The sequence below is a fragment of the Vombatus ursinus genome, unplaced genomic scaffold, assembly GCF_900497805.2.
Source record: "Vombatus ursinus unplaced genomic scaffold, bare-nosed wombat genome assembly UNPS02014810.1, whole genome shotgun sequence".
NCBI classification, from domain to species: Eukaryota; Metazoa; Chordata; class Mammalia; order Diprotodontia; family Vombatidae; genus Vombatus; species Vombatus ursinus.
This window is the reverse complement of record NW_020954588.1, coordinates 50,275,427-50,287,257: the sequence shown is the minus strand read 5'-3', so window position 1 is coordinate 50,287,257 and position 11,831 is coordinate 50,275,427. Positions and strand designations below refer to the sequence as shown.

At 44.9% G+C, this 11,831-nt stretch overlaps 1 protein-coding gene across 1 annotated transcript in view; it reads right to left on the bottom strand.

Moving 5' to 3' along the window:
- Positions 1–11,558, bottom strand: part of NEU4 (neuraminidase 4) — a 13,084-nt gene extending 1,526 nt beyond the window's left edge. The window contains exons 1-3 of the mRNA XM_027875699.1: positions 11,470–11,558; positions 3,582–3,789; positions 1,484–1,739 (exon numbers count right to left, since the gene is read on the bottom strand). Of these exons, the coding sequence (XP_027731500.1) occupies positions 1,484–1,739; positions 3,582–3,789; positions 11,470–11,558 (553 nt within the window). The remainder of the gene's footprint in view (positions 1–1,483; positions 1,740–3,581; positions 3,790–11,469) is intronic.
- Positions 11,559–11,831: the final 273 nt, after the last annotated feature.

The window sequence follows — 11,831 nt, the reverse complement described above, 5'->3', positions numbered from 1 at the left end:
TCCATCCATCTCTGCATCCATTCACCTATCTATCCATTCATCTATCTATCATCTATCCATATACCTATCTATCAGTGCCTATAAGGTACCAGGCACTGTGCTTGGTGTTTAGAGATTTAAAGTCCCAAATTAAATAGCTAGTGTCTTCAAGGATATTAGATTCTACCTGTGGGTAGAATTTATATATTTCATATATATATTACATATATATTATATATGTGCACATATATGTGTATACATGCATGTATGCACCTACATATACCTGACCATTTATACATATGTGTAGACATCCATACATATGTATGTATGTGTGTGTTGTTAATTAGATAACATTATATTCAAATATGTATTATTTTAAAATACATTTCTATAGCATCTGAAAGTTTGCAAAAGACTTTACATATGTTATCTCATTTGAACCCCACAACAGCTTTATAAGATAGGTGCTATTATTTTCCCCTTCTTACAGATGAAGAAACAAAGGTTAAGTGACTGGTCCTCAGTCTCAATGCTAGTAAGTATCTGAGGCCAGATTCAGCCTGAGGTCTTCATGATTCCAGGTCCAGTGCTCTATCCACTGAGCCACCCAGCTGCCTCTCTCCCATCCTTGAAATTATTCCTTTGTAATATAAGAAATAACTAGATGTTAGCAAATAATGTCAACCCTACTGCTGATGAAATTCCCAGTGCCCTGTCCCTCTATGAAGGAGCCTTGTTCTCTGCCCTTGTGACCTCACACAGATAAAAGAAAGAGAAAGGAAGCATTCTTCCTATGTCTACCAGTTGCTGCTCAAAGTAGACCCAGGGAAAATATTGTCAGGTCATCTATAGCTACACATTCTACTTTCCCATGTATAGATTGGTTTGGAGCTGGGGGTGGGGATCTAGTGTTTCAAACTCCCCCCCATTTGTTAAAGTCCTTCTCTCCTTTTGTCTTCCCCCTCCTAAGAAATTATTTTACTTGCAAGCATCTACTTAGCAGAGGAAAGAAAAACCTTACTTGTAAAAAAAAAAAAAAAAGAGGCAGAATCTTATCAATCCATTCATTTACTTGCTTTTCCTGGTATATTTGGAGGTGCTGTAGATTGTGGCTTTTGTTAGGGGCTCCATTTTCCTCCATGAGCTACTCATTCCAGCCTGAAGTTCTAGGCAAGAATGGGACATGAGCTGTTTCATTCTCAGGACCAGAACCAGCCTCATAGCATCTGTGTCAAGCAGGGAGATGGCCAAGGCACATGTAGCCTCAGCATCCTTTATCAACCAGGTCATTTCAGTTACCTCAAACTCCACATCTTATCAAGTGAGTGGCTTTTGTTCCTTGAAATTCTGGACCGGGCTAGCCAATCTAGATACTACTGAGAATTCTCTTTCCTCACCCCCATTTCTCTTTTATCCAACAAAAGTCTTATTTGATCCCAAATAAGAGCCAAAGCCAATCATTTTAAGTGGAGCAATTTCAGTGGCTCTGTGTGGGCTCTTCTACCTTCTATAACAGAGCCGATGACTTGCTCTGTCAGGTCAGTGACAGCACCCCAGGTGAGGCCCCCATCTGAACTGGTCACATAACAAAGTCGGGCTGCATTCTTGCCAGTCATGATCTGGAAGGATTCTGGGGTGTTGCCCAACACCGCAATGAAGAAGAGGAAGACAGTGCCGGTGAGCTCATCATACACAGGGCAAGGATTCATGGACCGATGCTTCTCCAGAGATGCTGTCTCCACAACTCGCATATCTCCCCACTGGAGAGAGAAGAAAAACATCAACACACTCTTCTCGCTCTATGTCAAGCTTGCCATCCATCTCCATTCATGATTCTCTCGCCTTTCTCAGTGTGCTGCACACTCCAAATTCTCTTTAACTTAGAGGCTGTCAATTGCCTTGAACAATGGATCTAAAATCTAAGTTCAAGCACGTCATTGGGCCAAAAGACCAGACCGACCCCTGCGCGCAGCTGGAGGAAACCACTAGGCTAGAGTGATGGGAGAAGTACCAAGGAGAGAAGTACAATTCATGAAAAGAGCACCTGGGTTCAAGTCCTGGCCCTGACACTTACTAGCAACATGACCCACAGCAAGTCAATTAACCTCTCTGAGTCTTAGTTTCCCTATCTGGAAAATGGGGGTAATAATGCTGAGGGAGAGGGACTAGGCCTGTTATTTCACTCTACCAGGGCAGGTCAGCTCCTTTTCTTCAACTTAGAGTCCCAGAGAGTTTCCTAGAGCACTGAGAGCTAAAAAGGCTTTGCTGAGTGAGGGTCACCCAGCCAGGAGGTGTCAGAGGCAGCTTCAGTCTTCCAGGTTCTAAGGGAAACTCTCTACTCACTACCTACTGTGTGCATGGTACTGTGCAAAGGTGACTAAAGGCTCCTGCCCTCAAGGACCTTACATAGAATCACAGATGTAGAGCTAGAAGGCCATCTAGTCTGACCCCCTCATTTTACAAATGAGGAAACTGAAGCCCAGAGAGGTTAAATACTTTATCCAAGGTCACAGAGCTGGTAAGTAACAGAACCAGGATTTGAACCCAGGTCCTCTGACTCCAGAGTCAGAGCCCTTTCCACCATACCACACCACCTCCTATGAAGCACTAGAACAAAACATTCCTGTGAAAGTTGTGATCACATTCACATCTGGGGGATTTGGTCATATATTTGTAGCATGTAATAGTTACTTGAGTATACAAAGAATCTAGGGAAGAGGTACCTAACCTGGAGTTCATGAATAGATTTCAGGATAGCCATCAATTTGGATGGGAAAAAATTACATCTGTATTCTCATTAACCTCTCACTGAAACTTAGCATTTCCTTCTATTATGAATGTAGACAAGAAATCGTTATTCTAAGCAAGGGTCTGTAGGCTTCACTAGACTGTCAAAAAAGAATCCATGACCTAAAAAAGGGTAAGAGCTTCAATCTAGGACTTACTCTCTCCCGGTATGGGAACTCTCTCCACTGATGGAGATGCCAAGCAAGTGCAGAACTCCTGACTGTGTCCATTTCTTATGATGATGATGATGATGATGATGATGATGATGATGATGATAGCTGATTTGCATATAGGACTTCAGGTTTGCTTTACATACATTATCTCATTTGACCTTCATAACAACTCCATAGAGGAAGGTACCATGACCATTATTGTCCCCATTTGACAGATGAAAAAACTAGACTCAGAGAGGTTGTTACAGTTATGTCAGAGCCTAGATTCAGCTCCCTGGTAGCTCTTGACTCCACTCCCAGCATCAAGAGCCAACATGCCACACTGCCTCCTGATGCTATTGCTCGTTCTAGCCTTTAGCCCTCTCCTTCCCAGGATGCACCAGCTCCTACAGAAGGTAAGGACTTCTAAGGCATCCCTCCAACCTCTGATACTGCCCCTGCCCTGTTGCTGCAGGAGTCTTGGTCTCTGGAAATAAAATGGTGATGTTTCATCTGGGTCTCTCACATAGAAGCCCATCAATTCAATAAGTGGAACCCACAACTTGGCCACAATCCCTCAACAGTCCCCACCCAAGTCAGCTTATCAAGGTATGTTTCTCATGCTTCCCTGGAAGGTTATTCCATGGCCCAGGTGTCACTCACCTCCACATATGTCCTGTAGAAGGCCCCCCTTCTCAGGACCAGCACATTTGCATGAGAGTCATCAGGGGTGAGCCTCTCCTCTGCAAAGGCCAGCAGAGTGGCCCTCTTGGGGATATAGAGCAGGGCAGGTATCCTATATGTCGTGCCAGCTTTCTCCCTCTCAAACAGCACTGTCCGAGCAGGGAAATATGAGCTACTCATGGCTTTCCTGGAAGAAAGGAAAGGACACACAACCAACCAGTGTGTAGGAAGTATGAGGGATGGGGTAGAAAGATAGGAACCAAAGACTCCAGGGCTCAGGCATAGGATCTAAATCTTGCATTTTAATTATTATTAAATTTTTGCTTTAAGACATTCCCAGACAAAAGGAGCTTTCCCCCAGGTAAATGAAGTAGTTTTTCCAGTGTTTTCTACAGTGTTTCCAGAGTAAGGCTTCAGAGTCACAGAATCAAAGATCAAAGGGATCTCAGAGGAAATCTAATCCCACCCATAGCAGAAAATAATCCCCTCTACAATCTACTTTGATAAGTAGCCATCCAAGCTTTGCTTAAAGATTTCCAATGAGGAGGAGCCTTTTCAGGCAGCCCATTACACTTTTAGATAGCTTTGATAGCATAACTAGGTAAGTGGTAGCGGTATAGCTGTGCAGTCCTCTAAAGACAGTCAGGACCATGGACAGAAGTGGGCTTCAATTAACCCAACAAGCTGCCCACACCAGCACTCACTGGGTCTTTATTTTATCTCGGAGAATGGCTTAATTAGTTTGTAGAGTAAGCTTACTCTCCCCATCTATTCGTCAAGCCTGTCACTTCCTTAGTAAGGGGTTTAGTTGAATTAAATAAAAGGGTAATAAAATACAACCAATAGGTCCTAAGAGAAGGAACCATCTCAATGGATCCCAACCCCAAAGGCAGAGCTTGCTTCACTCCTGCTCATTCTAGCTGAAGGGTGAAATAAAAATCTCCTTGCTGATCCTCATTTTATATTTAAGGGAAAACAAGGCAGATTGGGGTGAATGACCCAGGGTCACAAAGCTAGTAAATGTCTGAGGCCAACTCGTCTTCCTGATTCCAAGCCCAGTGCTATTCAAGGAAGTTTTTCCCTTATATCAAGTCTAAATTTACTTCTTTGCACCATCTATCCATCACTCCTAGTTCTTCCTTCTAAGGTCAGACAGAACAGGTTCTACTCTCTCCTCCATCATAGTCCTTCAAATAACTGAAGACAGCTCTCTAGTCCCCCTTGAGTCTCCTCTTCTCCAAGCTAAACAACCCCAGTTCTTTCAACTAGTCCTCAAATGGCATGGCCTCAATGCCCTTCATCCTCTGCTTACTCTCTCTGGATACACTCCAGCTTCTCCTTGTCCTTCTGGAACCCAGAGCTGGACACAGTACTCTGGATATGGTCCGACTAGCATGAGGAAGAGGAACCATCATTGATCTATATTCAAGTCAGAAAGGGCTACATGTAGTAGGTCATAGCTGAATTGGACCTTGAAAGGAGAGGGATGAGAGAGAGAGATGTCTGTCCCAACTATAGCAGAAAGCATCAGAAAATTCGGAGACTACAGAGGACAATGTGAGAACAGGAAAAGGAGCAGTCTCTTATCTGCTCTGTGAAAGAAGGTAGTATGAGATATTGCCCACAAAAAAATACATAGACCCTGGAGCTGACTGGCTGAACACTAAATTTACAGTTTAGCCTTCCCAAATTTAGTCCCCATTAAAATGCAAGTGCCCCTTGGAAGAATAAATAATTAAACTGTTGACTTTAACTTAGGTCTTTGAGTAAGGTTGTGATGGGGGGAGGGGTTAGGTTGAGAAACATGATGGCAGTGGACAGCTGAGTGAAGCCCACAAGAGGGGGACCTGATCAGTAACTGTGGCCTGAGACCAACAGGACTTTGGCCCAGGGTGCTACCACAAGAGAGGAGAAGAGCATGCTTCCCTACACCTCATATCATCTGAGATGCTTTATGTCATGACTGCCCCAGGGCTGCCACTCTCAGAGCCCCATGGCCTCATCCTTTCTTCCCCAACCCCCATGAAGGTGCAGGCTAGAATTCAAATGAGGTAGACCGCACCCTATCCCAGGGCAATTATACCCACAATTAGACTATTCTATGTATCATCACTGTCCTCTTCTCTATCTGACTGTCTTGCTTCCTGCCACCCCTGCTCCACTCCCCAACTATTTTGAGATGACATTTGCTCAGCTTTGGACTCAAACCACAGAGGCCAGCTTCCAGCAGAGGGCCATTCTCCTGCCTCCTTTCTCAGTTGCCATGGAGATCCACATCATAGGTCTGCCATGGAAACAGTGGAGCTGGCTAAAATTGATATCCAGGGTTCATGTCCAGCACACATCAATGAATGAGAATGAGAGAAATGCTCAGCTGAGATTGGTGTCAGAAGGGAAAATAGGCATGCAAGGCTATCAGCTCCCACCCTGGGGCCGTAAAATGCAACAGAGCTGAAAGGAACCTCAGGATCTGCCTAGTGCATCCACCTCATTTTACAGTTAAGGAGGGAGCCCCAGAGAAGATGAGCAACAACCAATGTCACATAAGCACAGAGTGGCAGAGTCAGACTTCAACTGAACCAAAGCTTTCTGACTCCAAATCCACAGGGGGAGCCACAAGAATGGGGTGGGAGGTTGCAAGTGGAACTTTCTCCACCAAGACCACCCCCAATGGCCTGTTGGCCTTAAAAATAAATCCTTTTCCCTGACTAAAATGGGAGGATAAGAAAAGCTCATACAGGAATCCCCTCTGCCATGTAGCCAATAAGTGAACATCCCCACAATATCTGTTGGAATACTTCCCATAATGGGCAACTCACTACCTACCAAGATAGCCCATTCTGCTTCGAGAAAACTGATGGTTAGGAAAACTTTCCTCATTTTGAGCCTAAATTTGCAGCTTCCACTCATGGCTCCCAATTTTGTCTTCTGGGGTCAAGAAGAACTCGTCAGATCCCTCCTCTAGGTGACAGCCTTTCAAATATTTCGATTCAGGTATCATGTGAGTAGAATGTAAGGTCCTTGAGGTCAGGGACTTATTTCTTCTAGCCTTTGTGAACCCAGGGCATAACTGAGGGTCTAGAATATTTGAGTTGTTCAGGTGTGTTTCAATCATGTCTGACTCTTCATGACCTCATTTGGAGTTTTCTTGGCAAAGATACTAGAGTGGTTGGCCATTTCCTTCTCCAGCTCATTTTACAGATGAGGAAACTGAGGTAAACAAAGTGAAATGACTTACCCAGAGTCACCCAGTTAGTAAGTGTCTGAGGCTGGGTTTGAAGGCAGGTCTTCCTGATTCCAGGCTTGGCACTCTATCCACTGCGCCACATCACTGCTCCACCTAGAACACAGCAAATGTTTAATAGTGCTTATTGAATTGAGTTGAACAGAATCTGCAACCTTGGGTTGTTTTTTCAAATTCAATCCACCTTCAGCACAATTTCTCCAGTCATCCCAATAGGTCAAAAGGAAACTCTATCAGGTTAGGCGAAATTAGATTAATGTTACCCCAACAATGTTCTTGGAGGGTATTTTGAGGTGGGGAAGAAATAAGGGGAAGGTAGATGAAGAAATATGGTATGGAAATTTGGGGGCATATAATTATTTACTCCTAAAGCATGGAAACACAATTATCTTTCAGGTATGAAGACAGCACAGTAGTGGAAATAGAGCCAGACTAGGAGCCACCAGACTTGGGTTCAGATCCAGGTTTTACCACTAACTGGCTGTGTGGCTTTGGACAAGTCACTTAAATCCTCTGGGCCTCCAGTATCTCATTCATGAAATGAGGTAGCTTGGACTAGGTAACCTCCAAAGGTTCCTCCCAGCTCTAAATCCAGGACCCTAAGAAGTTCACCTTTAAGTCTCCTTTCCTCAGGAGACTTCCTAGGTGTGCATTGTCTGGGAGAAAGACAGAAAGGTGTGGTGAAGCAGAGGCTGGACTTGAAATTGGAGAGACCTGGGTTCAAATCTCATTGCACTTTCTATGTGACTGTGTGACCTTGGACAAATCACTTAATCTCCTTGCCTCAGTTTCCTTATCGATAAAATGAGAGCATATTTGTAAAGCACTTTGCAAACCTTAAAGAGTTATTTAATTGCTTATTAGTACTGTCATCGATTACCCTCAACCTGGCCTAGCCCGTCTGCCAAGAGGGTTTCCTGGGATGTGGCCACTGCACTTACTACAGCTTCTTGGAGCCAGAGGTGAGAGGTGGGTGATGCCAAAGGTGAAGGAGCAGCCCTCACACCAGAGGTGATAGTCTTCCCTGAATACCCCATACACCCCAACCAGCCACCAACCCGATGGTGAGTTAGGGGGGTGTCTACCACAAGCACGTGAAGATTTCCCCTGGCAGAATGGGCGGATGAGAACAATTTGTCCCAAGGACCACGAAGGTGGCTGAAATGGGTTCGGTGGAGCGTTCAGAGCTTGGCCAGGCATCGAAGATGCCGTCATCAGTTGTCTTGACTTTTGTCTTGCCACTGGACTTCAACGACTCTGGAAGAGTGAGGCTGATGACTTTGAACAGCTCTGCCTCACTTAAATCCAGCTCATGCGAGTCAAGATGTCAGTCACGATGTCACTGGTCCTTTTGAAAATGTAAGACTAACACCATTACTGTCTGCATCACTGGTGTTGTCGTCTTCGTCATCATCCTCCAGCCCGACCGAGATACCGTGACGTCTAAAGCTCTCCCCAGTTCCAAGTCTCTGAGCCTGTGCCCCTATGTTAGCATTCCTGAATGTCCAACAGCTGGCTGCCCATCCCACACTCCCAGTGGGGCTGCCCCCTAAAATTTCAGTCATGGCCCCAAATGTGACAACCAAAGACCCTCCTCTCTCACATGGCACAACCCTCCTAGAAGATGTCCAGGAAGTCTGTAGATATGTAGGTAATTCAACTGCATTGAATTCTGTGCCTACTTACTCAGCACCTACTCTGTGCCAGGGCTCAGTGCTGCCAGTCATTGTGGGGAATAAACCCAGATGGGGGCTTCAGCCTTAGAATACAAACAACTCAAGAGCTGAGACAGAGCATGAGACTCACACACTGATGTTGACCTTGAGTCCAATTATCTCCATTTATTAGGGAAGGTTAAACAGCAAAATTCACCACAATAACAGCTGACATGGATATAATGCTTTACATGCCTTACCTCATTGGATCTTGTGAAGTGGGTGCCTGTTTTACAGGCTGGTGTGTGCCTGAGGCAGGATTTGAACGCTGTCATCATGACTCTAGGTCTATAATGCTTCTACTCTGTCTCTCAGAAACTGCCTCAGCCAGAAAACACAATCTTTTTATAAAGATTGTTTTAAATGCCAACCAAGGGCAACAGAGGTTAAAGGTTCACTTCATGTAGAAGTCTATTACACACCACCACAGAACGGAATAACAAAAGGTTGATTTATACCCACCCACAAGAAGTGGTGGAAGGGAACACAGGCTTGGAGAGGGCTGGGTTTCTATGAGATCTGGCAAACAAAGCCAAATCAACCCAGAAGCAAGTATAGACAAAGCAAGGAGGACCACAAATACACGTGAAATAAGACAGAGGAGCCAGCATTTTATAGAGAGCTTTCCTCATCGTTGAGGACAGTCCATAGGATGCTCTTACTTTAGTACTTCATTTAAGGAAATAGAAGTAGCTATTCAAAAGATGAAGGCGGGGAGAAATCTGGGCCAGAGGCAACATGTTTTCTAGGCCATCAGGGACCTGCTTCCAATATCTCTCCAAGAGGGGAAGAGTTCAAAAGAATTGAAGAGACAGATAACAGAGAGAATTACTGAGGAGGCCTTGTAACATCACAGGGCTTGATGAAATTATTCTTTAGAAGGTGATTGGGAAACACGAGCAGCTCACAAGCCCTCTCTCACCTTTCACTGCTTCATAAAGTCCTAAGAGAATGGTCTGTGCTGAGGTCAAGGCTAGCCTTGATGAGAGCATGAGGAGGGATAATTGTCTCCAGCAGACCAAACCTTCACAGCAGGCTGGGAAATGGAGAGAATACAAGAGCTTCCTGCGTTTCTTGTTTCTTACTGAAGAAAAAAAAAAAGGCATCTGGCTGGGGAGCAAGGCATAGCTTCCTCCAACACCTGTTAAGGTTTTTATAAGCAAATGGTAAACCCATGCTAAATGGAACCCCAAAGATGACTATTTAATCATCTACTAAGCATCAACATTGAGTGAGTTATAAAGCAAGGAGGCTCCCATTACTTCCCCTGTGCCCTATGGAACTCCTGTTCTATTGTTAACTAACTACCCTTCTTACTTATGCCCTCAGGCTGGAAATCACTCTTTATATATTTTCCGCTTAATTTTCTATAAGCTCCATGAGGAAAGGGGCTATTCATTCTGGTTTCATCTTTGTGTACTCAGCATCTAGAGCAGTATCTGAATATGCAAGGCACCCAATAAAAATCTTACTGAGTTGAATTAAAATTAATTGAATCTTGGCAGACCATAATCTCTGAAGACTCAGAATTTCAGGAGACCCAAAGGGCAATGAAGATACTCGGGGTGGGAGTAAATAAATTGTGGAATGTGGCCAGTGGTGACTAGCAAACAGGAGGCTGCATAAAAACAACCTCCAAGACATGCATGATCAGAAAGGCAGGTGGGCAGATCTACCCAGCACTCCACAGACTCCTGCTGAGTCTGCCAATGCTTCACAGCCTGCAGGGCAGTGCTGAATTCAGGTTGAGTTTATTTCTCCCTTGGCTCTGGTTCCGGTTCTCCAGACTTTGCAAACCATGCCTCAACTGCCTTTTCCCCCTGGAACTCCCCTCAGCGTAGGGTGGAGAGCCTTTTCCCGCTGGAACATCCCTTCCCCTACAGTCTCCCCTCCCCCACTCTCCCGACTTCATCTTCATATCCCAAGGAGGGCTCCTCTTCCTCCTCCCACTTCCCAGCTCCATTTTATCGCTCATCCTTCCCCATCCTTGAATCTTTTTTCTTTGTATTTGACTGCCCAGCTCTTAGCATGGTGCCTGGTACATATTAAGCACTTAACAAGTGAGTATTGACTGAGTGACTGGCTGAATTCAGGCCCTCATTATGCCTCATCTGGCCCATTGCAACAGCCTCCTCAGAGGTCTCCCAGACACTCTTCAATGTACCCTCACCGCTCTTGAGCTATCATTCCCAAAGCACAGACCCAATCAGGCCGTTCTCCCTCAAGAAGCCACGAACTCCTTGACCAAGAAAGACAGCTATCACCAAGAACTGCACAGGATGAGAAAGTCTGGGAAGGATTGCTATATGGACTGGGAAGAGGGGATCCTGGCATTGTTGATGAGATAATCGACCCATCAAAGTACAGAAGGACAAGTGCGAACCTGCCACCACACACATCTTGTTCCTTGGATTATGATGAGGGAGCATAAGTGACTCAGAATCTTGGAGGAAGTCACGGGCAGCTGGAAGTGAAAATCAGAGGCAAAGCATTCCTGAGACCGTAACTCAGAGTGCTGGGCCTAGAGTCAGGGAGACTGTGTTCACATCCAGCCTCAGACCCTAACTATGTGACCTTGGGCAAGTCATTTAACTTCTGTTTACCTTAGTTTCTTCATCTGTGAAACGGGGGTAGCATGTACTATCTACCTTGTTGTCAAGATCAAATGAGATAATGTTTGTAAAGCACTTTGCAAACCTTAAAGGTTTAGTTAAATGCTCATTGCTGTTATCATCATCATCATCATCATCATCAGTCATTGTCATCCTCCTCCTCAAGGCCCTGCCAAGATGCCAGAGATGCAACCCTCCAACTTACTCTCACTCTAGCCATGGGCAATGCAACAGGAGCATAGAACAAGAGGAAAATCAAGCCCTGAACCTGGCCCAGAGCCACATGGAAATCTTACCTTACTTCCCTTTGCTGGAGAGAAGAAAAGAAAGATAGGTTTGAAGTTTGTTGCAGGGTAAGATCATCGATGAGACTCCAAAGAGTCATCAAAGTGGATGATCAAAGGAATCATCTCAGGGAGCCCAGCCTCCTCATTCTGCAGGAAAAGAAATCAGCTCAGAGGGCTTCACCTAAAGTTATGTAACCAGTAAGCAGTAGGACCTCCATTTGAACCCAGATCCACTGTTTTCGAAGTCTGTGCTCTCTCCACTGAGGTTTTCACCAAATGGTTCACTGATGCCAGACAATAACAAAAGAACTCTGGGAAGAAAGAAAGGAAGGAAGGAAGGAAGGAAGGAAGGAAGGAAGGAAGGAAGGAAG